Source organism: Leptosomus discolor, chromosome Z (genome assembly GCF_034619465.1).
Source record: "Leptosomus discolor isolate bLepDis1 chromosome Z, bLepDis1.hap2, whole genome shotgun sequence".
Lineage (NCBI taxonomy): Eukaryota > Metazoa > Chordata > Aves > Leptosomiformes > Leptosomidae > Leptosomus > Leptosomus discolor.
The window spans coordinates 84,844,478-84,870,880 of NC_141419.1; the positions used below are offsets into that span (position 1 = coordinate 84,844,478).

Below are 26,403 nucleotides of genomic sequence, written 5' to 3' on the forward strand. Positions count from 1 at the left end.
CAAAACATGCTGGGTGTCCAGATTGTATTGACCAAACAAGTCACCCAGCAGATGAGCACTCAGTTCTCCAGCATAAAAAATTTCCACCTCCAACATGCCCTCGATGTCTATCATTCAGATTTAAGTGTGTAACTGTAGTTGGGTAAGACCTAACTACACCAATGCTAGAGTGAGTCCTGATGGTGTGGGGTATAAACCTTCTGAAGTGGCTCATGCTATACAGAGCCTGTGGATGTGGATGATCTCCCTAAAACTGAAGGAGCAGGTTGTGGGCACAGCATTGGTCTGGCTTACCTGGGTAAGGGTGGATGCCATTAGCAAACACAGCTTCTGCGGCGGGCTGCCCATTAGCCTGCGGCGGGAGGCCAGTGAAACCATTCACCCCAATTGGAGATGGGATGCTAGGCACAGCTGGTGCAGTTATGCCAGGAGGCGTGCTTCCACCTGCAAGTGGGGAGGACACAAAACCAGATCCAGTGAGTACTGCAAGCAATAACTACATGGAGAAAACTGCTGACACAACAGCTGTGATCACCACAGAGAAACCTTCTGATAATCCAAGAAGTGAAAAATCTCCCAACCTGTTGTGCAAAGAAAGGGACTGCTTACCATTGCTCCTCTGTTTGGAAAGCACTGAAGAAAGGCTTGCAAAAATTTCTTCAGTGGAATGAAGCTTTTGCTTGATGATCATGGTCTCTAGACCAGATCCATGGCTAACATCAAGCATAGAAAACTACAGAAATATCACCCTTCCTTCTCAACTTTCTTGCTGGAGTATTATTTGTTTAAATTGCTAAATAACCAGGCATTTCTTTTTAGATATCATTTAGCACCAGAAGCAAACTCTCAGTCCCACCCTCCTGCAGCAGTTCCTCTCAGTTTCTCTCTGGAGATGTCAGCTTTGTGGGCGTACTGATTTCCAGGACTACTCTGTCTGCACTCTTATGAATACTCATTTCATATACAAAATCATTCCAAACTTTCTCAGCACCAGGGATCCTTAACAGGTTTGGCAAGCTGATTTGTAGCCTAAAGGCAGTCAGTGATACCTTTTTTTAGTGTCACAGTTTGGTCCAAACTTGACTTCATAGAGTTTTAGCAGAGATCTCCCAATTAACAGGGGCAAAATCTGGGCTAGATCTGTTTTTTTCATGGAACCATACTCCTCCCCTTCTTCCCAGATGCACCCTGTGGTGGACTGTAATGCTGCTATTTCAGAAGAACAATTTGGTCTTTATGTTTTGGGTGGGATCCTGTCACCCACTGGCATAGAGTTCCTCAATTTCTGAGGGGAGAATTAAAGCCCTTTGCTACCTCATTGTCTGCCTCTCTGTATGTTTAACATCACTGGGCAGTCTGTGTTTCTTACAATATATTCAGCACGTTTTTGGGGACCAAAAATTATTTCAATGAGTATGAAATGGTATTTTTCCCTTGCTAGCTGTGAGTGGAAAGTTAAACTGTCTTATCTCCAGCAATACCTTTCTGTGTTAGGGTATATTGCTGATTGAAAGCACCATTTTTGCAGCAACCTCTTTTTTAAACCAATTGCAGAAATTTTCTTCACCATAGCAGCATTCCATGGTGGGTTAGTCCAATAATACACTTTAACGACTTCTTAAATCTGTGTTGGTGCTTTAAGAAAGCCAATACAGATGCATGAGATGATTTAGTACATTCTGATTTGAGTAGCCTCAAAAGCAGGCAGAACCTCAGTTCTTTTCTTACACCCTGAGCAGGCAAGCTGCTGCTTCCCCTTTGCTTATTTAAATGGTGTTGGCCTTTAAAACTGTCCTCTGTGGAGGTATGGGGAGCCAGCAGTGGCAACTGAAGTCCAAAGGCAATGCTCTTAGCATATGCCATCAGCTTACAAATCACAAAGGCTAGTTAAAATTTCAGTTGCTTTTCTGGATCTCTCCTTTATTTGCACAGAGAATGTAACTAAATTTTTCTAAAATTGCAGCAAGGGATTTGTGCTTGCTATTTTGTGCATATCTAACGAAGTTTAGGCATATTCATTGCACTTCTTTAATTTTCTTCTAATAAAGAACCCCCCTGGAGAGGTCAGATCTGTAGTTGGAGCAAAACTGGCATAATGCCACCACAGAGAACAAATGGCGGTGGTGCATGCCAGTTGTGGATTTCATCCCTGTTTGAGATCTCTTGCTGCAGCTACAGCAGGTGCAGATTTACAACACGAAAGGAAGGAGGGAGAAGAGAAGGGAGGAAGCCTAAATGAAATTTAATTTCTAGCCCCTCTATGTAGTTAACAGAACGGCAGACTCACTGCAGACCCACTTTTCACCCGGATTATACCAATGATGTGAGCAGTGCAAAACTTGAACCAAACTTTCAGAGATGTCAATTTAATTGCCTCACAGTTACAGACTGTTGTGTGAGATAAACCTGACTCTTGATGGGGAACTGTCAAAATGCCAGCAAACGGCATAAAATTTTTACGGTCTGAATTACCCACTGGGACTGCCTACTGCACTCCATTGACTGCAAGCAAGCCAGGTGACTAGTTTAAACTAGATGTCTGACTTTCATATGGTTAACTGGGTGAGATGGATGCTGTCTCTAGTCTGTTAGATTTGCCTGGATCCAAAACCCTTTAAGTTCCCAGGTCCCATGGGAACTTGTGAGCCTGAACGAACTCATGGCCGTGTCCCAAGGAACCCACTCTGCGGGTTGCAGGGAAAAACAGTTGGACTAGGAGGCCTGAAGGTACCAGCATAGAGGCACTGTGCTCAGCCAATACCTCCAAGGCCTCTAGGACTTCTGGGTTACCAATATTCTTTTTCTAGCACATTTTTTCTTTTGCTTAGGAAAGATCAAAACATTATTTTATTTTTTTTTTCTTCGATATTCCAAACACTTTTTATAATGCCTGTTTTTCAGAGAACTTTGAAATGTTTCATTTTCATTCCAAGTCAGAACAAAGATATACTTCAATGACTGGAAATCCTGCTATGAAGCAGAATGATCATTTTCCATTTGGCTTTCTGAATGCTAACAAAAGCCAGCAGGAGAATTCATGTTAGGCTTCAGATATCTCCTGGCTACTCAGAAATCGCTGCTAGTGTTGTAGGCTTGCTTGCTCAGACGTTATTTGAAACATTTTCTATGCATCTTATCACAAGCTTTGTGAGTGTTGTAGTAATACAAGGAGTCATTTCAAAGTCTAAACAGTTCACCCAAGGAATAATTGTCAATGGACATTTCCACAACCCATTACAGAGGTTTTTCATGAAAGAAGCTACCCATTCAAGGTAAATCTGCAATAATACCAAAGAGCATAGGCTCCATGATTGAAAATACGTAATAAGGAGAGTGTAAAATCTGCCACCATGAAAGGGATCAAGGGATCGTCTAAGCCAGCATCTTATTTTCAATAATGACCAGTCATGGGTGCTCTGGAAAGCATGTAAAAACATGAGGTTTCCTCTCCTATATTCTGACAATGAGAGTTTAACAGTTCCCAAATGGCACCCTGTACACCAGAAGAGGAGCAGAGCTTACAATGAAGAAGGGCTGGGATATTTTTCATGTGCTAGATATCATGGTAGGCATAGAATTTAGCTGTTGTACTGATATTTACACACCTATGTCACAGAACTCACTCATTCTCAAGACTTATTTATATGCAAAAGAGCTTGCACTCTTTTGTGGTGATGCCATCACAAACCACAGCCTGGATTCAGCTTTCCATGCCCTGAGAGCATTTGAATTCCAGGCAGTCTTTGTTTGACGTTCTCTTTGCTCCCACCAACACAAAACAAATCTAGCTAATGCAAATATGATAATCTTTTCCAGCAGCGGGTTTAAAGGGTGCACATATAATTAAGCCACTTTTCTATTTGGATTTGCAGTAGCTCCATCGACTTGTTGTTTATACATTTATCGTTGTGTAAACATATATTTAGAAATGTGTGGTATAAGATTTTTGAGTCAAGCACTTTTCCTTGGGTCTCCATAAGTTGATATGGAATGAGATCTGTCTTTCTTGCTCTCTCTTTTTTTTCCTCTCATATTCTAATATAAGCAAGGGAAAAGATAGAGATCTGATTCAGTAGCTGCTGACACTGTTCCCAGCTACAGATTGCAAAGAGATGTTAAGCCGTGTGTGAACGGGAAGGTTTTCTTCGGCAGACAGGTTAGCAGAACTCAGTTTCTTAGGAACGGCCTCCAAGTCTGCACTGCTGCACTGCCTTATCTCCCTGCCATGCAGTGTTTCTCAGCCATGAGGCATCTTTCCTGGCTGCTTTGTCAGACAGCCCTTTCCTGCTCCAGCACTGGTGCAGACCTCTTCATGTTTGGCAATGAAGCTGTCCCTTTCCTCTCCTACTGTTCTCTGGAGTCCCAGATCCTGCTCTGCCCAGTGCTGCCTGAACCACAGCTGGCTCAGGCATAGGTGACTCCTCTCACGTCTCACCCAAAATCTTTGTCAAGCTGGTCCACCCCATGCTAGCTTGATGCTTCAAGGTTCATACAAGGGCATTGGTATGCCATGTCTTCCTAAACACAGTCCCATCTCCAGTTCCTGTCATAGGAACAACCTGCATCACCCCAGGGACCCTTTTATGCCAACCTATCCCTCAGAAATGGTCCTCTGAAGACGTACCTTTGAGTCCTCTGCTACCCTAGCAGACTCAGTGGTATATTGCAAAGCTCTCCAAATTCTCACTTCTTTCCCCTCATGTTTGGCCCCACTTTCCCTGTTGCCCTACTTCCCTGATGTTAGGACACATGCCACTCTATGACTACCAGCCCTGTCGGTTCCTTGACCTGCTCTTGCCGAAATTATTTCCTTGTGCTTCAAGCCCCAGAAAAGCCAGTCCCGTTTCCATCTCAGGTTCCTTCTCTGCCCACTGAAACATATACTGCAGCTCCTAGCATGGGCTCCCTGTGATACCTCTCGGCCTAGCAAGATCCTGGCAGCCCTTCACTGACTACTTGGTCTCTGCTCTAGCAGCCAGCAAGCCTCTCACCAAAACACTTGCATTCTGAGTAGCACTAGACGTCTTCCCTGAGTACCTCCTGTCCCATTTCACGGTAGGGGAAAGGCTTTTGTGTCCCAAAGACATAGCTCATCTTGTTAGTGACACTGCCTCTCACCACAAACCTTAGCTCATGTTTGAGCCAGCCTGTCTGTAACAGCACCAGCACTGACCCCTTGGACATCTAGATGCACCACCAGTAAACCAGTGTAGGTCACTGGTAGATGTTCTGTGCCATTTGGAGGGTGCTCAGAGATAAAGGAAAGTTGTATAAGGGATAAGGCTGAGAGGGAAGGGTCATGGCTGAGAGCCCTTTCCAGTGCCTTCCCTGACAGCACTCTTCCTCCTCCCTAACAAGCACATTGTGTCCTGGTTCTGGTGGGTCTCAACCCTCTTGCTCTCTTCACCCAACAGTGAACACCACTCAGCATGGTGCACAACTAGCCTAACAGCCCACTCCCGGCGGGCTCTTTGACTTTGCCCCTACAACTATTTTACGATATGGAAGCTGACCTGAAGCTGGACCCAGCCCTGGGAGAGGCAGTAACAGTCTTTCTCTGCTTCTTTCCTCCTTCCCCAGACCATAAAAGGATGTGGTCGGCTCCACTCTTCACTTCTGGTGGCCTTCATCAACAAGACCAACATTTCATTAAACACCTACTGGTGAAGATCTTGTCAGCTAACATGTCCTGCCAGGTCTCCTCTGGGATGTGGCCAGATTTTTCTGCCCTTTGCCCTCTCCATCCCCCCAGACCCTTACCTGAGGTTGGTGTCATGGGGGCGGCTGCCAGGCCGTTCATGTTCAGAGCCGCCATCTGCTGCATTTGGGCTGCGGCAAAGGCTGCCATGGGGTTCAGGTAGCCGCCCTGTGCCACCGATGCCATGATCGCGGCTTGCTGCTGCATCAGCTGGAACAAAGAGAGCAGGGAAAAAATATCACGCGGTCACCAGCAGGACAGCCCATGGCACCAGGAAGGTGTGAGGCATCCTTCTTGGTATAAGGGCTGGAGGCAAAATACATCTTTGCATCATGGGGTCTTTATGGTCCCCACCCCTACGATGTGCTTCCCAGTGTGGAGGTCTCCCATGAGTTGGACTCACCCCTCTAACTCCCTGGTACTTCCCTGATGAGAAAGGCAGAGAAAGAACTTTATATGATCCTGAGCAGAGAGGTTTCACGGCTTACACTGCTTGTATCAAAGCTCTGGGAAATCACTGGTGGCTGCTGATGGGAGACCAGTGTATGTGGAGTGGTGGGCAGAGGGGATCCCTTCTCCAGTGCAGCAAGCTTAGCTAGTTCTCTGCGGATAACCTGATTTGTTTCCATCTGTCAGTGACAAAAATAACTTTTTCTTATGCTGCTGGGAGGCCTCCAGTCGGAACTGAGCAAAACCATGACCAAACCTTCTAACCAGATCATAGCACCTATTTCCAACACAACCAAGCAGAGATTCCCAGAAGAACTGTACAAGAGAAGCGAGCTCCCCTACTTTAGTAAGATTAATATTGTGTAGTGGGAAAATCCCTTCCCTGTGGCTTTGATCTGGGATGATTTCCTTAAATATAGTTTTCCAGAAAGTGATCAAAATGCTGCCTCTTTTAGGGCACCTACAAAAGGCAGAAATAAGGCTATATTTTCAGGCATTTGGGAGTAAAAAATTTGGAGCAGAAGGGTGGTGAATGGTTATGCATGCTGGAAAATTTCTTACGTTAAAAACAGACTATGCTATCATTATTTTACACTCTGAACCTAGCACACAGTTGGTGCAGTTCACCTGTATGGTATGGCTGCAGTGGGCAAGATGCTCCTGCTATGAAGGAAAAGACAGTTTGGATGAAACTGCCTCTTGTCTTCTTCCCTGGAGCTGTATGAAGAGCCAGACCAGGTAAGTCCGAGTCCATACCCAACTAGTAATTGGTGGTGGATGTATAGAGAAAGTGTCGGGGAAAGAGCATGAGCAGAGTGAAACCTCACTCTGTTCATTCCCCAGCCTCTGGTAATGTGTGACTTGATGATAATAGTGGAGAAGGAAACTGCTTTTCTGTAGTGATTTTACAAATGACTCATGTCTTTGCTGTCTCCAGAATTGGAATACCTCTGTTTTGCTGCTCTCTGTGATTTCTCTCTCTCTCACATCAAGAAATCACCCTCTGATGCTGTTGTTTAAGCACATGGGACACGCTTCTCAGCATTAAACAGACCTCAAAAGTCATGGCAAGGGACAGACTGTTCCCTACTGTTCACTTTAATATTGAAATATCAGCTAAATTAGCTGTTCATATGCATACACTAAAACAAATCCTTGAAATCACTGTTCTCATTCAAATGCTGAAACGTTCCTTGTCACCATCAGTAAACAGACCAAAGCAAAGGACGCTGTGCCACTGACCTGCTGTAAAATCATGTGTAAGTTGTGTAAACTTGCCTTGGTTTCTCCTGTGATAAAATGGGACATAGGATACCCGCCTCCCCATGCAGGAGTGCCTTCAGATCTACAGATGAAAAGTGCTGTACTAAAGTTGAGTACTATTATTTTTTGAAGCCTAATGCAGATTGGTGGCAAGGTGGTGGCTTTCCCTTTGATTGTTAATTACCCTTTTTTCTTATACCCTGCATAAGACACTTTCACATTTTAATTAGTGATATCCTGTTCTTTGTAATTACTGATGGAGTGATTAGACAATCTTTTCTTTTATAGAACAATGCTGATTCCCCTTTAAGGAGTACTTATTTTTTTAGGCATCATTTGAGTTTATTCTCCCTAGGAGGCACTGAGCAGGTGATTTTAGTAACTATGCCAATGAAGTGAATGAGGAAGGGGGAATCCATCCACCTTTAACACTGGGTTGACACCGACACTGGGTGTGCTTACTGATACCTCATTTTCTGCGCTGGGTATTTTCACCTGGGGACAGCTGAGGATATAACTGGCTGGTTGCAGAAATGATGGCCAAGATCTGTGCTTATAAGATCTGTGTAGCGCTGCTGATCAAAAAAGCATGTCTCTGAGACGGACACAGTTGCAAGGGCTGGGGACAGTCCCAGTCTGGCCTTTGCTGACTTTTCTCTGTGTTTCTCCAAAGCTGACCAGTGCTACATCAACAAACCCACCTCAAAACACAGAGTGTCATATGGCTGGTCATGTGTGTGCCATGGTCAGACTGGCTGGCAGATAACAGCCTCATATTTGTACCAGAGACCTTCTAGGGCAGGCAGGGAACCATGTTTTTGGCATTTCCCATTGTCAGATTCAGTAAACTAAATACAGATGGGGTTTCCTCTGAGCTGGTCAGCTATTAACAGTTGACGTGATAACAGGCAGAGGAGTCTAGGACAAGATTCATCTCTGCCTTCTGTATTCAAATGCCTCTGGGCAGATGAAATGCAGATTTGTTTCTCCCTATCGGCTGTATATGGAGACCCAGGTGATCAGTTCAGCTGCATGTACCAGCAGAGTCAGATGAAATCATTCCCACCCCTTACCTGGCCCTCAGCATATATTTTTGGACCTTGGTTCCCAACCATTTAAAAGAAAAGTGTTAATCCTTTTTTTCATTTGGTTTCACCTGTGCTGCAAGAGAAACAGTGCTCTATCTAAAAAATGCCACGTGGCCAAAGATAGTACAAACGATCGTGCTGTTACAAAGGCAGACTCCCATTTTACACTCAGCAGAGCTAGGCCATCACTTGTGACTTTATTTACAGCTTATGCAACTTCTCCTGCTTACAGATGCCTCTAAGCTGTTCAGTTAACTCCACAATGGCAGGTGCTCCTCCTGGTTTGCAAACCAGGTAACCTGAGTGTTTGGCTTCTTGTGTGTTCAAAGAGTTTCTAAATTAGCACTGGAAGGTGCATGTTTATAGAATGCACGTTGGCTAAAAGCATGCTCCTTTTTGCATGTCATTCATGCATTTCTATCAGACCTTCAGAAAGAAGAGGGTATTTTCTTTTTCCTTATGAGAACTATATGATCCTAATCTGCTGATTAGTGCTGAAGGGGGGTCTGCAGCCTAAAGCCTGGTGGGTTTCAGTGAAACAGTCACTTAAAACTGAATTAAGATCTTGAGGATTGAAGAGTTTAAATTTAGCTTCAGGTTAAAAAGCTAATGAAGTAAAAATAAGGCTCTAACCTGTGATTTGGGAAACTAGATTCAGCTGCTTATACTACAGCAGGCAACCTGCAGGGAGCAGCCACCCTGTTTCTGTTATGCTCAGTGCTCTGGGGACACCCAAGATGCCCTGGAAATCCCCCTGGCATGGTGAAATGAGCTGGAGTCTTATACCTCATGACCCAGAGGATGTACACCTCTCTGCAGCCTTCAAGAGCCAGACTGTGGGGTAAACAGGGGTCTCCTCCAGAGCTGAAAGGAGTATGGCATCCCATATCTGAACACAGCCACATACCCCATCTAGCTGGCTTTACTTCGTTGGTCAGAGAGGGCACCCCGACCATGTCCCAACCATGTCTGGACATCTCAACCCTTGACAACAGTCCTGTCACCCTTCTGCAGTCATGTTTCCCATTCATGCCTTTCCTTCTCTGGTTGGATTTGCTTAGGTGGAAGAGGATGGGGGTCCTTCCCAGCCCAGCCAAGTGCAGCAGCATCACGGGGGTAGGAGGATGGGAACTTGGTCACCTTGAAAGGAGCTTACGGCATAGACCTACCTCCTTCCTCCCAGGGTGACTCCAGGGAAATTTACAAAAGGAGAGCAAGTCCTGTAAGGGTCACCAGTCTGCCTTATAAAACGTCTAGGGTATTCCAAATAAAAGTCACCCCACTCCTTCCCCAGCTACCCCTGAAGATGAATGTCCCATCCATTCTCCTTTCACTTTGAAAGAGAGGCCCAGTGTATGGTCCCACTTAATAAAGCTGTAGAAAGAGAGGCAGTGACCCCACCAGAGGCAAATCAATAGCAGCAGGGCCTCTGGGTATTGTGTACTTTAAAATATGCCATTTGAAATGCAGATTTTCCCTGTCTATGCTGGGGCCACAGAGAACTAGTAAGAAAGTCAGCAGCCTTATTATCTCAGACTGATCCAAAGGGATGGAGAGGAGCTTTTCCCTTTCTTGGCTGAAAGGATGTATTTCCTTTTGCTTCACTTACTTCCTTGGCACGATCTTTGCCTCAACATTCAAAGCTTTTTCCTATCCAGTTCTAAAGATTTGTCCCTCTTTCCTCCAGCCTGGCCTTTACTATTGTTCAAATATTATCTTCTGAGGAGACTAGGAAGTGCTCCAAAACTGGTTCATGCCCATGGACAGCACCTCAAGAACTAAGAGACTGTAGTCCCCATCCCAATGCTTAAGAACTGATGGGGCAGCTGAAGAGGCACCGCTAAGGCCACCCAGAGCATGGGAAACGGTGTTAGTGATGGCTGGTCAACACAGATAGATGGGAGGCTTTATCTCACACACCTTTTTGCTACCTCAAGTTGTGGTGGCTAAACTTCAGCCAGCTCTGTCATCAGTGGACAGATAGGTACCTCCACAGGCTTATCCATTTTATCCTGGCATGGGAGATTAAGATAAAAAACAACAAAAGGTGAAGTTTTGCAGCACAGCTGCACCGAAGAAAGAGCTGGCTGATGTACGGGTCTGTCTCCATGTCTTGCCGCTACCTTTGCACCAGGGTGGATGCACACCCAACAAGGCTGAGCACCAGCTCAGGAACAGTACCAGCACAGGAACAGCAGCAGCAGAGCATTAAACATACAGCACAAACGTGACACTGCAAGTTTTTCTCTCAGAAGTGAGTCCCTGTTTGGTCACATTCAGTCTAGTGCTGTGCAGTGAGGACATGTGGCCAGAGCTGGAGCTGGGAATGGGACAGCCGCCTCTGACATCAGGTGGCTGTTGGAGAGCAGGGTCATTCAATTGCACTCAAGGAAAGGAGTGCAGATGCACGGAGAGATGAAGGAATGTTCTTAAGGCCAAAAACTCCTGCTAGAAATAGGACAACGATGTTACACCCTGCCTTCCCCAGCCCCTAAAGAAATACATGTGAAACTGAGGAAGGGGAAGAGGAGAGAGAACAATTCTTTCTGATGCGCTGTGTTTGAAATAGCATGATCATTGCCCTTGGACAAGGTTTACTCTGAATGGTCTGATGACCTTCTCATTTTTTTCAGTGTTACTTTCTATTCTTGTCTCTGAACCACGTCATGTTTTGTTTGACTTTTCATATTCTTCATTCAGTAATAATAATAAAATAACAGCATTCCACACTTCCCACATCTAAAGATCTACACAAACACAGCTAATTAATCCTCATGGTAACCCTGTGATAGAAAGAGGTAAGTAAAGCGATCAATCAAGCAGTAAGAGGAGTCATATTTGGTAAAATCACAGAATTGACAAATTCTCGTCTGTTTTACATAACTGGCCATTGGGAAATAAAACCAAAAGTATCTCCCAAGCTTTCAAACAAACAGAAGATATTCTGCAAAAAAATCAGAATGGTCTTTCAGACATTTTTTAATGTCTTCTTCGAAACAGGAATTTCTGCTTTGAAAATAAAAATTAAATTTAATTAAGATTAAAAAAAGACATGCAGGTTCACATGTCTTAGTGTCTTTCTGAAGCCTGATATGCAATAGTTTGGATTTCTGACTTCCTGAGGACTGGGGGAAAAAAAACACCCGACCCCACCCCCACCCCCCCCCAAAAAAATAAATCTATAGAGCCCAAATCTGAGTATTCATTATTTCTGAACTGCCAGGGAGCTGACAATCAGAAGTACGGTATTATGGCTTCAAAATAGCTTCCTCTTCTGGAACAGATCAGAACAAGTGATTTGCATAACAGGTAGTATTTACCAAATATACTGTCCCATTTTGGTCTTTTAAATAGAATAACTATTATATGCAGAAGACATTCAGTAAATTTTACCCAATTTCATAGGGTTAGCTGATTTTTTTAAAGTATCTTTCCAAAATAATTTCACAGTATAAATTGAATAAATATTGGAAGAAGCGATTCTTCCCTTCAGCACTACCACAGATCATTTAGCAGAGATATCCTTTCATCTCCACAGGAGCTGGGACAGGGAGGCAGAGGAGGGCACCTAGGCTTTTATGGTCAACACAGTAGTCACTGCTGCCCTGACTTCCCAAGGTGACCACTTATGATGATGACTGAGAGTTTTGCTGTGCTGGATTTTCCCAGATTTGTTGCAGTTATTGTCGGCAGTTGAGGAGCTGCAGCCATTTGTACTTTTTCAGAGCAAGGGCAGCTGGGATTTAGCGACGGGAAAGGACTTGCTCCAGGTCGGAGATCAAATGTTACCATTGCCTATATTGCTTCTGTCTCCATCTGTCTGTTTTTACTAACTAAATCTATGCCTGTCCCCTGCAGCAGGATGCAATCAGTCCCATGGCTGGAATTTGGCCAGGAGACTGTGGCTAACACTCCCACCCCATTTTTTATGCAAACTTGATTTATGACTTTGATCTTATTTTAAATAATTTAAAAATTAAATAATTGATACAGTATCTGTCACTTTCCAAGGCTCCTTCCTTTGTTCTTGCTTTGCTCTTCTGCATTTTGCCACCTTCCCAACCTTTTTTGATCTGTGCACATTTCCTTTTCTGCATGGTGGCAGTGACACGAGGCAGCCACTAACTACTCACCACTTTCTTCATAGAAAGAAGACCTGCAGAAACTTTTGCCGCTGTTGCTTATTTGGGCCAGCACTATACTACCACCATTCATAGTCTGTTTTGAATTTTACTGTTCATGATTTTGGGCTTGGCCACTCCATGGCTTACCAGGGTCTAAGAAGGTGTACTGTGCTGCTCTAAGCTGGAGTCTGTGCCTGCAGGTTTGTTCTCAACCAGCAGCAAATCAAAGGTGGTGCCACCTAGCATCAGTTTCCTTCTCTCCAGGCTGAGTTCAGATCTATACCTCAAGCTGTCCTTAACTGAGACTGCAGAAACTGCTATCAATACCCAGCTGATGCAGATCCACAGTAACCTGACAATAAAAAGGGCTGGCGCCCTCTATGTGTAAGAACTAAGATAAATAGTTGCCCCATACAAGGGGAAGTTAAATGAGTATGGGAAGATATTTCTAAAAAGAAAAAACCCTAAAACAATCCAAAAAACCTGAAACAAATTAGTATAGGGGCTCTGGGAGCTTTAGGGAACCATGAAACCTGACTTGCTTTGGGCTGCATACAAAAGAGGTGGGGTGGGTCTGATGTGACTTTCTGTGTCACTGAAACAGCACACAGAGTTAGTGCCAAGCTTTGTCTGGTTTGCTTGCGGGTGGCACATGAGGAGGGAAGTCAAAACCACACACAGAGGAGAACTCCCTTTGCTTCCTCATTTTTTTACATCTGGATCTGAGGCCATATGGCTGCTGAACCCAACGACTAGCTGCTTAGCCAATGTGAGGCTGTTGCTGCTACCAAGGTTAAAGTTGCTGAAGCTGAGCTTGAGTGGCTTGGCAGCAAGCAGCAGCAGGGAGTGAACTGTGACATGGCCATTTGTTGAACTGCAAAGGAGGTAACTTCAAGATGGGCTGGGGCCCAAAGCAGTCCTGGTGGCAATACTAACAACTACCAGTCAAACACTGATGGACTGAGACCCTCACCACCTCTCCTCAGTGGCGCTGCTGGGTTTGCAAATCCACAGCTGCCCACTAATCTCTCAAACGGCTGCACCATGTGGGTTTCTGCTGCACTGGCCACCTTGATGCATGGAGACCTTTTTGCAGGAGCTATTCCAGTCCTGGTTATGTGCGTGATGCCTCTCTGGGGGAGACTCAGCAAGAAACTGCTGCCTAGGGGACTTGGCAACCTCCTCCATGGGGACAGACCATTAGAAACTATGGATTAACTAGCTCTCATGGGATTGCTTGGGAACACTTGGGGACTCTTAGTATGGAGACATCAGTCAAGCTTGGACTGCAGTGAGATAGCTGGGAGGAGAGGTTATGAGTATGAATCAAAGAGCCTAGTGTCTCATGCTAGTCCTGGCCTTACTACTAAGTACTGAGGCAGTTCTTAAACTTGTGTTACCGTCATGCCTCCTGTGTGAAAACCCGTGGAGAGACAGTACAAAAGAGAGCTGTGTCCCTGAGGGAGAAGTGAAAATAAATAAATCTGATCATCAGCTTTATTTGTACATGGGGAAATGAGACCAGGGGGTCAAATGACTCACCCAAGGTCACAAGAGTTGCTGGTGGCAGTGGCATCAGCTGTCATCTCTGTCCTGCTCTTGCATTTTTCACTGTTTCACCTTCCCTCCTCTTGACTTGCCTTAGCTCTTCAACTTCAGTTCGGGCTGAATAAAAGTGCCCCTCCTTTCCTTCTCCCCCTGTTGATCCCTCCATCTCCTGCTGGCATTTGTGAGGTGCCAATCACCCTGATATCTAAGAGCCAGCAGTCCGAGGTGGATTAATCGGGACCGAGGGAACGTCACAGAGCCTTGGCGCTCCCTTCCTTCCCTTTTGTGTGACACTGTGAGATGAAGCAGACAGGGAGATACACAGATAGGAAGGCTGATTGAGAGACAGCATCTGAGCACGCTCTGGGTGTACAGGCACCACACAGAAATGTGATCCCATCATTTAGACAGCTCTGAAGTCCCCAGGGTAATTGGTGTCACTAGCTTGTCGTATCCAATGGGTCAAGATCTAAAACTTATTCTTTCCCTCTTATTAGCATATTTAGCAGGAAAAAAAAAAAAAAAGACGATGGGTCCAATTCTGGTTTTACAGAAATCAATAGGAAAAATATTCATTGGTTTCAAGTGGAGTGGGAGCAGACCCAGGAATTGTTTTCACTCTTCCTTCAGTGATAAACTCTCACTCAAGCACCTGCCCTTATAATGTCCTCTATTCTCTGGTGAGAAATAGATGGAGGGAACTTTTGTGGTGTAAACATGCAGACTGCATCCTCTTTTATATCTGTATGAACTAGGCTGGCAATTAGAAGAATTATTCTAGATCAAAAAAGATGCAAAAAGAGTTTCTGGGCCAGAGCATCAGGACTGTGGGCTTTACCACCTCTCCAGCTACTTGATCGATGCCTATAGCATAACACTGGAGCCACATGTCCTGCCTGACAGCCTCTGCAGATGTTTGTCACGAGCTGCCCATGGGTTGCCTCCTGTTAATTCCTCTGGTACATAGGGGCACAGATGCTGCATCCCTCTGCCAGGCTGCTGGCCACTGACCTGGGCTCAGCTGTGATTTACTGTCTCTTTTCTTCTTCTTGCAGGCTTCCCTGGCCAGAAGGACAGTCAAACACAGCTGGACTGGGGAGGGGACAGCTCTTCTACCATGTAAGGAGAGGAGCGGGGGGCAAAAGAAGAGTCAAAGATTTTCTTTGACTGGGAATAAAAACGAAGAGGGAAAAATGGAAGGAAAAATAGAATTTGTCTAGTGGGGAGAGAATAAAAAAAGTCCAGAATAACACCAGGAGGTGTGGCTGGGAGGAGGGGGTCAGCTTCTGGGGAGCTCTACAGCACATCCCCATGATCCTACAAGGCTTGTGCAAGGGGTAGGCTGGGTTGTACCAAGTGTTCAGTGAGGCACAGGACACTCAGTGGAGGACAGAAACTTCAAGGCCCTCAAGTTAAAAAAAGAACATGTGGATGTGATGGGAAATCCATGCTGTCAATGTATGAGAAAAAAATACATAGGGAAGAAAGCAGAGCCTTGCGGTCAGTGCGCTGGAATGACCTTGTATACCTAAGGCAAGGCATTTGTTCTCTCTTGTTCAGGAAGATGTTACTCTGGAAAATAGGATTAATAGTACTTCCTTCCTGTACACAAATCTAGCACAGAGTGCAAGAGGGTCAAGTTTTACCACCAAATGGATGAAGCACCTAGATGCATTGTCAGTGCCTGCAAATCTGCTCTAGAGAAGTCAGCCAAAGTCACCTGGCACTATTGTGTGTGCCTGCTGCAGGGATCACCTCTACCTTTTTCTGAAATATCTGGCAGAGACCAAGTTATCTGAACCTGATCTTGTCCTGCAGGTTCTTGTTAACTGTAGCCTAAGGAAAGGTAGTTACGCCAGGGGCATCCATTTCAGAGCTTTGTCAAGAGCTCATACAGTCACATTTTCTCAGAGGCCCATGGTCCAGGTTTGGTATGTAACTAGGATACCTGAAGTTAGACAGTGCAATGCTGCTTTAAATAGCTGATGCGTTTTCCCAATGTGCTTAAATCATACTGTTTTGGGGAGCCAGGACTTTATGTGTGCATATGTCTGCTTGTCCATTTTAACATGATCTAGCACGCTTTTGTGAATCTAAAAACACTTCTGTCAACAGCTGCCATTTTATCCTGTGGTCACACTGAAGGTACCCACAATGATGCACGGTGCAGCAGAGGCCTAACCACATGGAGCAGAGCCATCTCCCCCCTTCAGCTGTCTGTGTGGTCTGGTAGCAGAGGAGTGCCAGAAAGGTATTTGTGCTCTCACAAACCTTCTTTAGCACCAGATGGTGCTGACATTGGGCAGAGAACTAGGATAAGCTGAGTTCAGGCCTATTTTATACAAATCCTCAAAGCCTACTTGTGTTCGGATTTGACAGCAATGGCTTAGACCCCACAGGAAGTGTCTTGGGGTGTCATGGGTACACACATGATCACAGTGTGGTTACAGCTGGAATTGGCTGTGGCACCTCTGAGACTTCCCTGGGAGATGCCCTTGTCTACCCTGGATGGCATGGCTTAGTGTGCTCCCATCGTGTAACCAGTTTAATGGAGAAATCACTGGTTCCTCCTCTGCTCAGTTGTTCCTCTGCTCATGTGTACTTTCGTGCAGTTCTAGGCAGTATTCCCGTTCCCGTGAACATGCACAGAGCCAGTGTCTATACTTACTGCCTGTGCATAGGCGCCATATGCTCCAAACTGGATGGCCATGGGGTTGAACATGCCCATTTGTCCTGCCATTTGCTGCATGCGTCTCATTGTACGCTCCTTGTCCGTATCTGCAAACTTCACCACCAGGCTTGAAGAGGCTCCCTGCAAAAGGAGATACACAAGGGAGTTAGCCCAATGCACATTGGCTCATTCAACCCATAAATCTAACACAGATTTGGTAGCATGGGATCCAGCTGGTGTTGATTTTTCCTATGCAGCTTCTCAGGCCTTTTGAATTCAATCTTTGCAAGAGGCTGAAAACATCAGGAAGGAAGTAAAGGACCTTGGAGGGTGAATGACTAAGGCCAGCAGTGTGGTTCCTAGTTTCCTCAAAAATTCAAACTTCCAAGCTGTCTCTCTCTAGTGTTCTCTCTGTAAAAGCTGCTGTCTTATTCTTTCAACGTATAAAATATCTTCTGGCCTAGAAGGCTGTCCTCATCAGAGGACAGAGTTCTGGACTCAGCACAGCAAACTGTAGGAACTTTTGCTAGATGAATGTGGTGGGATTTGTGAACTGATCTATTTTGATGAAATGTGTTAGCTCTGTGCATGCCAGACTCCCTGAGCTGGATCACCCTTTCACACTGCTGTGTCTTGTAACGGCCATGTCCAGTGACAAAGTCATGCCCACCCTTGGAAAAAGGATTCAGTATGCTGAGCGGAGTGTATGTCACATCACGAAGCAGCATCTTTTTATCATCGTTACACTAGGGAACCAAAAATAGTACCTGATGCACCTGAGTTTCTTCTCCGTGAGTGACATAGAGGCTACCACAAAAGAGTCCACATGTAATGTTACACTTTTCCAGGAAAGGTTTACAATGTTTGGGTTGTGTCTGCAGTCAACAGTGGTGTAGAACTGCAGATGATCATCAGAGGGGCTGCAGAAGTCCGTGAAAAATGTAGAGCTTTTGGGAATGAAAGAAAACCCTCTCCTCCCCAAAATTACATGAAAGGTCAGTAACTGTGATTCTTAATTTTCTGATAGGAGGCAGAGATGGGAAGAAATAGGTCTGCTTAGGAAGGAAGGACTGATATTTTTTTGGCTGGCTCCAGGGACATTCTAACTTCATGGGTTGGTTGATTCCCCACAGCGTGGTCTCCCCTGGGGTAGAGGGGTGCAGGGGAGGGGGGATCTGGCAGCAGCCCCGACAGCAGGCAGACAGTTGCCTTGGGAGCTGGGCTGCCACTGAACCTGGGGAGATGGGCAGGTGAGCTGTCAGGAGACTGACAAAGAGCAGCTGAAATCATCACGCTCCCATGGTACGCTTCCTTTTTGACACACTGTGGAAATACAGTCAGTGGGGAAATTGCCAGCTCACCCTCTGGCCATGGCAATAGAAGACGACCAGCTCCATGCCAGAGGAGCTGGGCTGTTGTGGGGCCCTCATTTTTCTAGCAGAGGTAGGATTGCCTGGAGTTGCACAGAGAAAGTGTTATTAACTGGTTTACACACACCCCTATGTACCTGTAACCAGAAAAAAATAGTCTCGGTGAAAGCAGTGTTGCTCTGCTACAAATTGGGAATAGCATAGTAAACCACAGCTGTGGATGTACATATATATAAGTCCAAGCTATGCATATTCAACAGCCTCTCCAGATCCTCAGTTACGAATAAAGACTTGAGGAGCTACCTTGCTAAAAAAAAACCCAAAACAATCTAAGGACACACAATGAGTGATGTTCCCCTGGATTAGCAGCCTGTTCTGGGAGGAAGTGATTTTCATTGGCAAAGAATCTTTCTTTTTGACCTGTTAGTCTCTCTCTAATAAATCTATAACCCACTCAAACAATGTGGTGAAGAGCAAGGAGTTGAAAGAAGTGCTTCAGGAAAACAAAGGGATGGAGAGATGAATGCTCTATTCAAGGGTAGAGAGCAGTCTTCAGAAGTTATTATAAGAGCAAAACAGAAAGTGGAGGAGGGAAGGAAAAAAAATCTAGCCAAAATTCCCCTGCATCTCTGCTCAAGGCTGGGTGACTTTTCATTTTTTTAACTCACATGATCTGGTTATCGATCCTTCCCCAAATCACACTCTTAATTGCAGCTCATCGACAAATGAATATTTTAATGCATACATTTCCTGCTAATTATCACCTGGGCCAGTTCTTAATTAGATTTCAACACTCATTTAATTAACCCTGATCCAAGAGACTGTTTGGTAACCTGAATCTAATGATTTAAACCTATTTGCAGCTGTATGGAAGGGAGGCACGGGTCCACAGCAGCTTGGGCTGTTCAGAGCTGCTGTAGTGATTCGCAGAGCAGAGGTTGCAGCATGGTGGGCACAATGCAGCATGGAGGATTTTGAAACTGAATGAGTATTCATCTCTGCAAATGGGTTTTGAAGATATGACCTGGTCTAGTTAGCAGGAGAGAGAAGTGTAAATAAGTTGGTATCTTCTTCCTTCCCCTTTTCTTTCCATATTTGCCCTGGAAGTCTTAGGGTCAGAGAACTGCCTCAGGAAATTGCTAATGCCTCACACTGTTGAAAACCAAGCTATTATTGTAGATAGCATCATGAAAACACGGGTAACCTCCACATGAAGTTCTTGCCCCTGGAGTGTTCTTCCCTCATGATGTGAGTCATAGTGACTGCACAGCAGCCGTTTGACCCAGTGGGATCTAAGACTGCCTCTTATGAGATGTTTTTCTGGGTTGCCTGTCGCAGCAGGACTTCAGGTCTCTTTGAACATCACTATCATATACACAGGGTAGAAAGGCCATTGGCAAATACAAGCAAGTTAGAGCACACAGTATGAAGAAAGAGGAGAAAAATGAGGGTATTTTAAGAGTGCTCTGCAATGTGATGCACATGTAAGTGGTTAAAGATATGTAGCCGGTAGAGATGCTGCATCGCTCTTGAATATGAAGACTGACCTTGGAATTGATGTTTTCTGTATGTGGTTCCTCATGTGCAGCCCTTTCACGTGATCCAAAGCAAATCAGGCAGTAAACTCTATCAGATCACCCACTGCAGGATTTTTAGTAGAGGAGCCAAACAGTGCTGTTCATCTAGAGTGGAACAAGACTACTTTCTACTCCAGTGACTCCTCCTAATGCACTGGATAACATTAGAAATGCCCCAGAATGGACCAGGTTTTCCACAGGGTAAAAACTGCAGAGCCCTTCATCTGGACTATTTATTGCTTCCGCAAGCAGTTAAACCAAAGTGTAAATCAGCTGTTGTCTGCTGACAAAGGCAATAGGTCCTGTCTGCTTGGTCATTTATTAGCAATACATAATCTCCCTCTTGCTGTCTCTGGTTGTTGGACTGGACCTTATATTTCACCAACCCCCAAGAGAGTTACAGTGGTTAGGTCAATAACATTTGCAATGTACTTTGAGATCTGTGTGTTATTTCTGCATTTTACTGAAGGAAGGACCTTCTCCATCCTGTAGATCTGCAGGCAAAAGAGACTATCATGAAAGTATGCATTCCTGCTGGCACCTCTGCAACAGGCTACTTGGAACTGGCATTTATCTCCTTTCCCATCAAATCAACCTCCTTTTCCAAGTGCTTTGGTATCTACTGATGAAAAGAATAACATAAGGGCTAAGTATTATTATGCTTTCCCTATTCCCTCTTGGGCCAGCAAGTCTACTTAATATGACTGTCTTGCTTCCTGTCCCCCTCCCATGCCCAGAAATGAATTGCTCCCCTTAGTCAGCAAAGTCAGATCCTCTCTAGGCTGGCAGGGTAAGGGAAAAGATGGAGGAAAAATCGCTCTGTGCCACACTCACTTTGTAATCCCTAATCAGAGTCCTCTGTGGGAAAAACTAATTTCCCAGCCTGTCTTGATGTGTGAAATAAAGTCATTCTTGAAAACAGGAGCTTGACAGGTTGCTTGTGAAATTTCATATTCAACTAAAAATAAAATATCCTTCCATTGATATTTCATTTAAAGGCAAAGGAAAACAAATCTTTTGCCTGCTTGTTGGGACTGTTTCCCATTAGTTATGGCCTTCCAAATGAAGTGTATACACAAATTAAGTAAAAGCTTTTCAGGACACCAAATAATACTGCATGGCATCAGGGAAAGTTGCTTCTCCCTGGAACAATATTCATAGGAAAAAATTTTGTGAAGATGTTTTCTTGCAGAATAAGTGCCTGAATTCTCTTTCCTGTCAGTCCAGTCTCCTCTGACTCAGTAGGTTACCTGTCTCTACAGATGGTTTGACATCTTTCTCTTGCAAAAGTGATGAATTTGGGCCTAATTCGCCAAAGCCATTAAACTCTGTTCCACTTTCAACTTAGTAAAGTTCTGGGCCAAAAATATTTTAAAAAGGCTTGTTACATTAAAGTTCCAGTGACTAAAGCTCTTGAGTGCAAGAGATCTGAATATGCACAACCTATAAGTACCTTCCAAGATGTCAGCCGTGCACTCCAGCTAAGGTGCTTAAATGAACAGGTGCTGCTGGATACTTCATTTGGGCAATCAGACTACCTTCCTAAGTGTCACCATGTGAGTGGGGTTGCTTGTGTTGGAAATTTGGCCTCAGCACTCCCTTTGTGACTACAAAGCAGAGCTGGGAGGATGCTGACCTTCAGCAAGACATTCGGGGTAGTATTTCCTCACAAGTATCCCGGACGTTAGGGCCTGAAAGCCTAAGGAGGATGTCTTTGCTTTGGGCTCTGTCAGATCAGGCCATTTGGTATGGTGCCTTTTAATTCTGGAATTTTTTTTTGGAAATGCCTACTAGTGCTACTAGTGCACATCTGCTGAAAATAGGGTTGCTGAATTAGCCAGTGAGGGTTTGACCCCAAACTGGGATTTTAGACAAGCAAAAAAGAAATGACTGTCCAATTAAAGCTGTAGTGCAGAGGGAATTTTAGCTAGGTAGAAAAGTAATTACCCATGTTGGAAGATGGCCAGAAGACCAAGACTAACATCCCTCCCCTCTTGTGAAATACGCTATGTTTTTCTGTACTCAGGGCTTCAATTTCGTGTCTCATCTGAGAGATGAGTATGAGTAGGACGGCAGTCACTAGGAGCAATTTCCACTGTACAGTCCTGAGAGCTGGTTTAGACACACTTGAGATGACAGTGACAGAGACGGAGCGGGGAAAGGAGGCATTCATCCAGCTGGAGTGACAGACCCTTTGATAGTGGTGCTGCTTTGGTAGAGGGGATTCTTCATGCAATGTCTAAGCAGAGAGAGTCATTTATTTGGGGTGGAAGCTTGATTTAGGTTTTACTTGCCCATACACTACTTAGGTATCTTTCTGAGCTAAAGTTATTGCTTTCCACAGGGCAACAAAATCATTGACTCCTGGTGGCACTGTACCCAATTCTAATTAGAAAGAACTCGACATATAACCCAGGTATTAGTATGTCCCTCAAATCAAAGCCAGATATCCAAACAACCTAAATTTCAAAGCAGAGTTCTTCAAGCAGCTCTGCATTTTTCAGCTCAGTCTATGGAAGATAAAAGTCCTCACAGAATCATTAGCCTTCCTTAATGCATTATTAAGTACTAAGTGTTGTTATACTGACAGACTGGAAATTCTTATCCACTATTTAGGAATATGAAAGCAATAAATAATTCTTTTTTGTCTATTTGAAGAAAAACATGTAATCCGGAATTCAAAAGAAAATGTTGTAGGTTTCCCTTTCCTAATAAGAGTAACATGGTTTGGAAGATAAGGTATGTTTAGTTCTGTGTTTACTAAAAATACACTTTCCCTGAAAATATTCTTAAAGCTTCAAATGATGACTTGACATTGGGTTTTTTCATATTAAGAAAATACTTGGTAGCTGCAGCACAGAGGCCCATGAAAGCTAGTATCTGAATGATCTCTCCATCCAGCTAAATAAGCAAGGATAAAAGTAAGAGAAGTGGGATAATTCAAGAGTCATAAAGTGGATTGACTATTGCCACAGCAAGGCAGCATCACAACCACGTATGGAGCCTGTGATGTTTTGGGAGTCTGCTCACATGAGCTCCACTGTTCCTTGGCAGTTCAGGAAGAGCATGTGAACAGCCTAAGACAACTTAGAAAGAAACAGATGTTGAGGAAGGGCTGGCAAGCTGGGCAGATACATTTCAACTGTGCATGTGACATAAAAGAACGTTTCAGAAGCACTGAGTTGCAAACACGCTGCACATGACTGGGCATCCCAGATCATGCTGTATGACTCTAGGCTATCATGGTGTAAGGTGTGTTGCTTGACTGGGATAGTAAGAAGTATTTGCATTTTTGCAGCATATTTATACTGAAGATCTCCAAACACTGTACAGCCACAGGGCCATTAATTGATAAATGATTGTACTCGCAGGGAGGTATCACCCATGCTTTAGTATGGTGAAACAGGTCATCAACTGAAGCTATGAGGTGGTGTAAACTCAGTGAATTTCTACTGGTTTTGGTGGACTAGGAAGTTGGTTCATGGTGAAGGATCTGCCCTTATGCTGAGTAAGAATTCACAACCACTGTTCCTGTAAGTATGACACAGACCTTTGGAATGGGAAGTCAAGTATATTCCCCTACCTGATTTCACTTGCCAGGGAACATCTGAGGCAAAGACATTTGTGTCTTATAGGATGCTTTACATTTGTGGATTTGTGTGGACTTCAATTAAGGGTCTTATATGGAAGTTATTGTTTTGATTTAAATACATCTTTGCCTTTTAAAAATTCATTTTGATCTTTGCTAAACCCATGTGGGAAATAGCTACTGCATCACTTAATGCTGACTATCTGTTGGATAGGGGTAGCAATCTATCAATTACCAAGGTCTTTCTGTTTTCCTTTCTAGAATGCATGTATTGTCAATCCAGACCACACACCTGAGCAAGGCTGGGAAGGAGCAGATTAAAGAGAAATAAGTAGAAGCATCCAGAGTGATTTGATGTTGATCCAGAGTCCACTTAAATCAAAGGAAAGATCCTACTGATGTAAATGAGATTTGGAGCAAAAGAAAGAGGAAGGGAAGAGGGGAGAAGGAAGAAACCCCTCCAAAGTGAACAGAGAGGTAAAGACCTGACTCTGACATCTGTGTTCCCCTCTGCAGTGGAAGAGCACACCCTTATTAGAGGAAGGTGGTGATGCTTGGTGGAGATCCCTCCAGTAGGCTGGGAACACCTATGCTTGGCAGGGAGCATTTTATGTCTCCCAGGCTGGAGGCTTATCAATGTCTCTGATATCCCAGAAAGGCCAGTACTTGTGAATTATTTTAGCACCCACAAGTCCTAATTTAACCAGACAAGTGTTGAATGCGGCGAGCCTCACAGGGGCTGCTGCCGGCACCAGGACTTGGGCAATGCTCCGCAGTGGCGTGGTCCCACTCCCACTTTTACCTGGCCACCTCCATGTCTGTTGATTTAGTTCCCGACTCCCCTTGGACCCACAAAGAGTTGTTATGTTGCCAATTAAATCCTTTTAGCTAGAGCGAGGCCATGCAGCTCACGAGAAGTTATCCCTCTTATGCCATTTGGAGGCAATGAGTGCTGCAGTTCAGAGGAAGCAAGTAAGCCTGGGGAAGTGAGTGAAGCCTGTCATGTCCCATGGATCTCTTTGCTGTCCTCCCAGATGCCAGCGCTGCTACAGAGATGTGACTTGAGAAGTAAAGGCCATCTTTGGCACCATTATGATTCATACCCCTTGTCAGGCAGCAGGGCTGCCTGGATTTCTATTCCGGGACCCAGAAACACGTGATGTAGTAGTTCATTTATGGAACAAGGGGAGATGCAGGGAACACGGTCTTCTGACTTTATTTTTAATAGAAAGAATTAAGGGAAATTATGATAACACTGGCCCAAAGTTTGTGGAATCATTTGTCTTGGTGGATGAGTTGGTCTATGAACCTTAGTCCCCTCTGGCCAGAACCTGCTGCCCAAAGGAAAGCGAAGATGGTCTATCAAGAGTCATTGGATTTTGACAGAAGAAACAACTGGAAATAACATCTAGGTGTCATACATCCATTGCTTCTTTCACCCCAAAGGACAGCACATGACTTTATAAATGGTGTTTAGGAAGCATATTCAGAAAAATCATTCATTACTGGAAGGAGGGCCAGGACTGCTGCTGGTGAGTTATGAACGGGTTCTAAATGTATTATTTTTCAATAAGAAGGAATGAGTGTGCTGTGCCTTGTCCTGAGTTAAACAAGCCAGTTTATGTGTTATACAAAGACACTGCATGAAGTGCATGCCCTTTAGAGAGCAGATCAACAATGAAGAGAAAAAAAATATGTCTGAGTTGGCACCTCCATTCTCTTCCATCAGCTTCTCCAACATCAACAGTGTAAAACAAGGCCTCAGCCTTCTCCATTATTTTGAGCAGACGGACTTGCATGGACACCACTCCACCTGACACTTTGTGACTTTGGGCCAATTAGGCAAATTCGCCTGCAAAGCATTAAGGGCACTTAGATGCTCAACTCTCATCAACTTTCACCCAGAATTACCTTTGAAAATGCCCCATTTATGTTTCTGTGTTTGTGCAAAATGAAAGTCTAATGACTTTCACATTTCCTATTTACCCTGACAGCCTGAGGTGGTCAGTGACTATCTCTCTACTGACTGTCACAAGGCATCTTTTATTAACTGAGAACTTGAGGCCATGCTGGAATCTCAATGAAAGTAAATTCTGTTAGTTAATTGATACTCTGAATCATGGTCTATTTAATTGTTATCTATTTGTATTATGGGTTTGTTTTCTATTTATTACTGGTTTTGTGTTCTGAAAACACCCTTGGGAAGTGTGGACTGATGGCTTCAAGTCTGACCTTTTTGACCTTCTTAATTCCATGTTTTCCAGATTGAAATAAATATTAAGATTTAGATGCTCGAGTATTCACTGGTTATTACTTCTCTACTGGAACCAGGAACAAGAAATGCTGTGACTTTGGCTATGAACTGGCTAAATCTACTGATTAATTGTGTTTAAGACCAGCTCATTCCCAGATATTGTATAGTTTCTTCTTTTGCTTATCTCTTGTGTCTTGTCCCTTACAGGGACATTTGGATGACCTAATTGCAGCCATTTTGGGTATATATGCTAAACTGTCAATTACTTAAGACAGACAGATGTCTCTCTGAGGAGCTAGTCTCTTTCCGTCAACTGTAAGCAAAGTATAGATGATAGGACTACAGATGACCCCGTCAATGCTGGTCTTTAGTTGGTAAGCTGCTGAGTGTGGGAACTTTCCTGTTTGTATGGTGCTTAGCACACAGCAATTCCATGTAATATCACCAATAACCACATTTACCACAGTAGTAGTCTGAGAGGAAATCTGCTAAAGTTTCTAAAGGGGTGAAGAGCATGTTCCTGTTGAGGTGAGACCTACAAACATGAAGCTGTGGTTCCACATACCTGGCCCACAGACTTGGTTGACTTCCTGACGGTGTGTCTTGCTGGAAGTGGAATACGCTGCAAGTTTTGAGTTACAGTCAAACTCCTCCAACTTTGTGGAAATGACAAACCCTCCTTCTGAGCACGAAAAGCTGCCATGAGCCTGAAGGGAGAAGGGGGATGTGCAGCTGGATGTGTGTGTGAGTGAAGAAGGGAGGAGAGACAAG

The 26,403-nt window shown here is 44.4% G+C and overlaps 1 protein-coding gene across 50 annotated transcripts in view; it reads right to left on the minus strand.

The window, feature by feature from the left end:
- The window catches only part of CELF4 (CUGBP Elav-like family member 4), a 694,695-nt gene that overhangs the window by 42,029 nt on the left and 626,263 nt on the right, over positions 1-26,403 (minus strand). For 33 of the 50 annotated variants that reach the window (XM_086480470.1, XM_086480447.1, XM_086480466.1 and 30 more), the window contains 3 exons: positions 16,840-16,983; positions 5,761-5,908; positions 295-444 (listed from right to left, as the gene is read on the minus strand). In XM_086480470.1, coding sequence (XP_086336596.1) covers positions 295-444; positions 5,761-5,908; positions 16,840-16,983 — 442 coding nt within the window. Of the gene's footprint in view, positions 1-294; positions 445-5,163; positions 5,176-5,754; positions 5,909-16,839; positions 16,984-26,403 lie in introns of all 50 variants that reach the window. The other 17 variants (XM_086480469.1, XM_086480445.1, XM_086480446.1 and 14 more) reach the window with 2 other exon arrangements.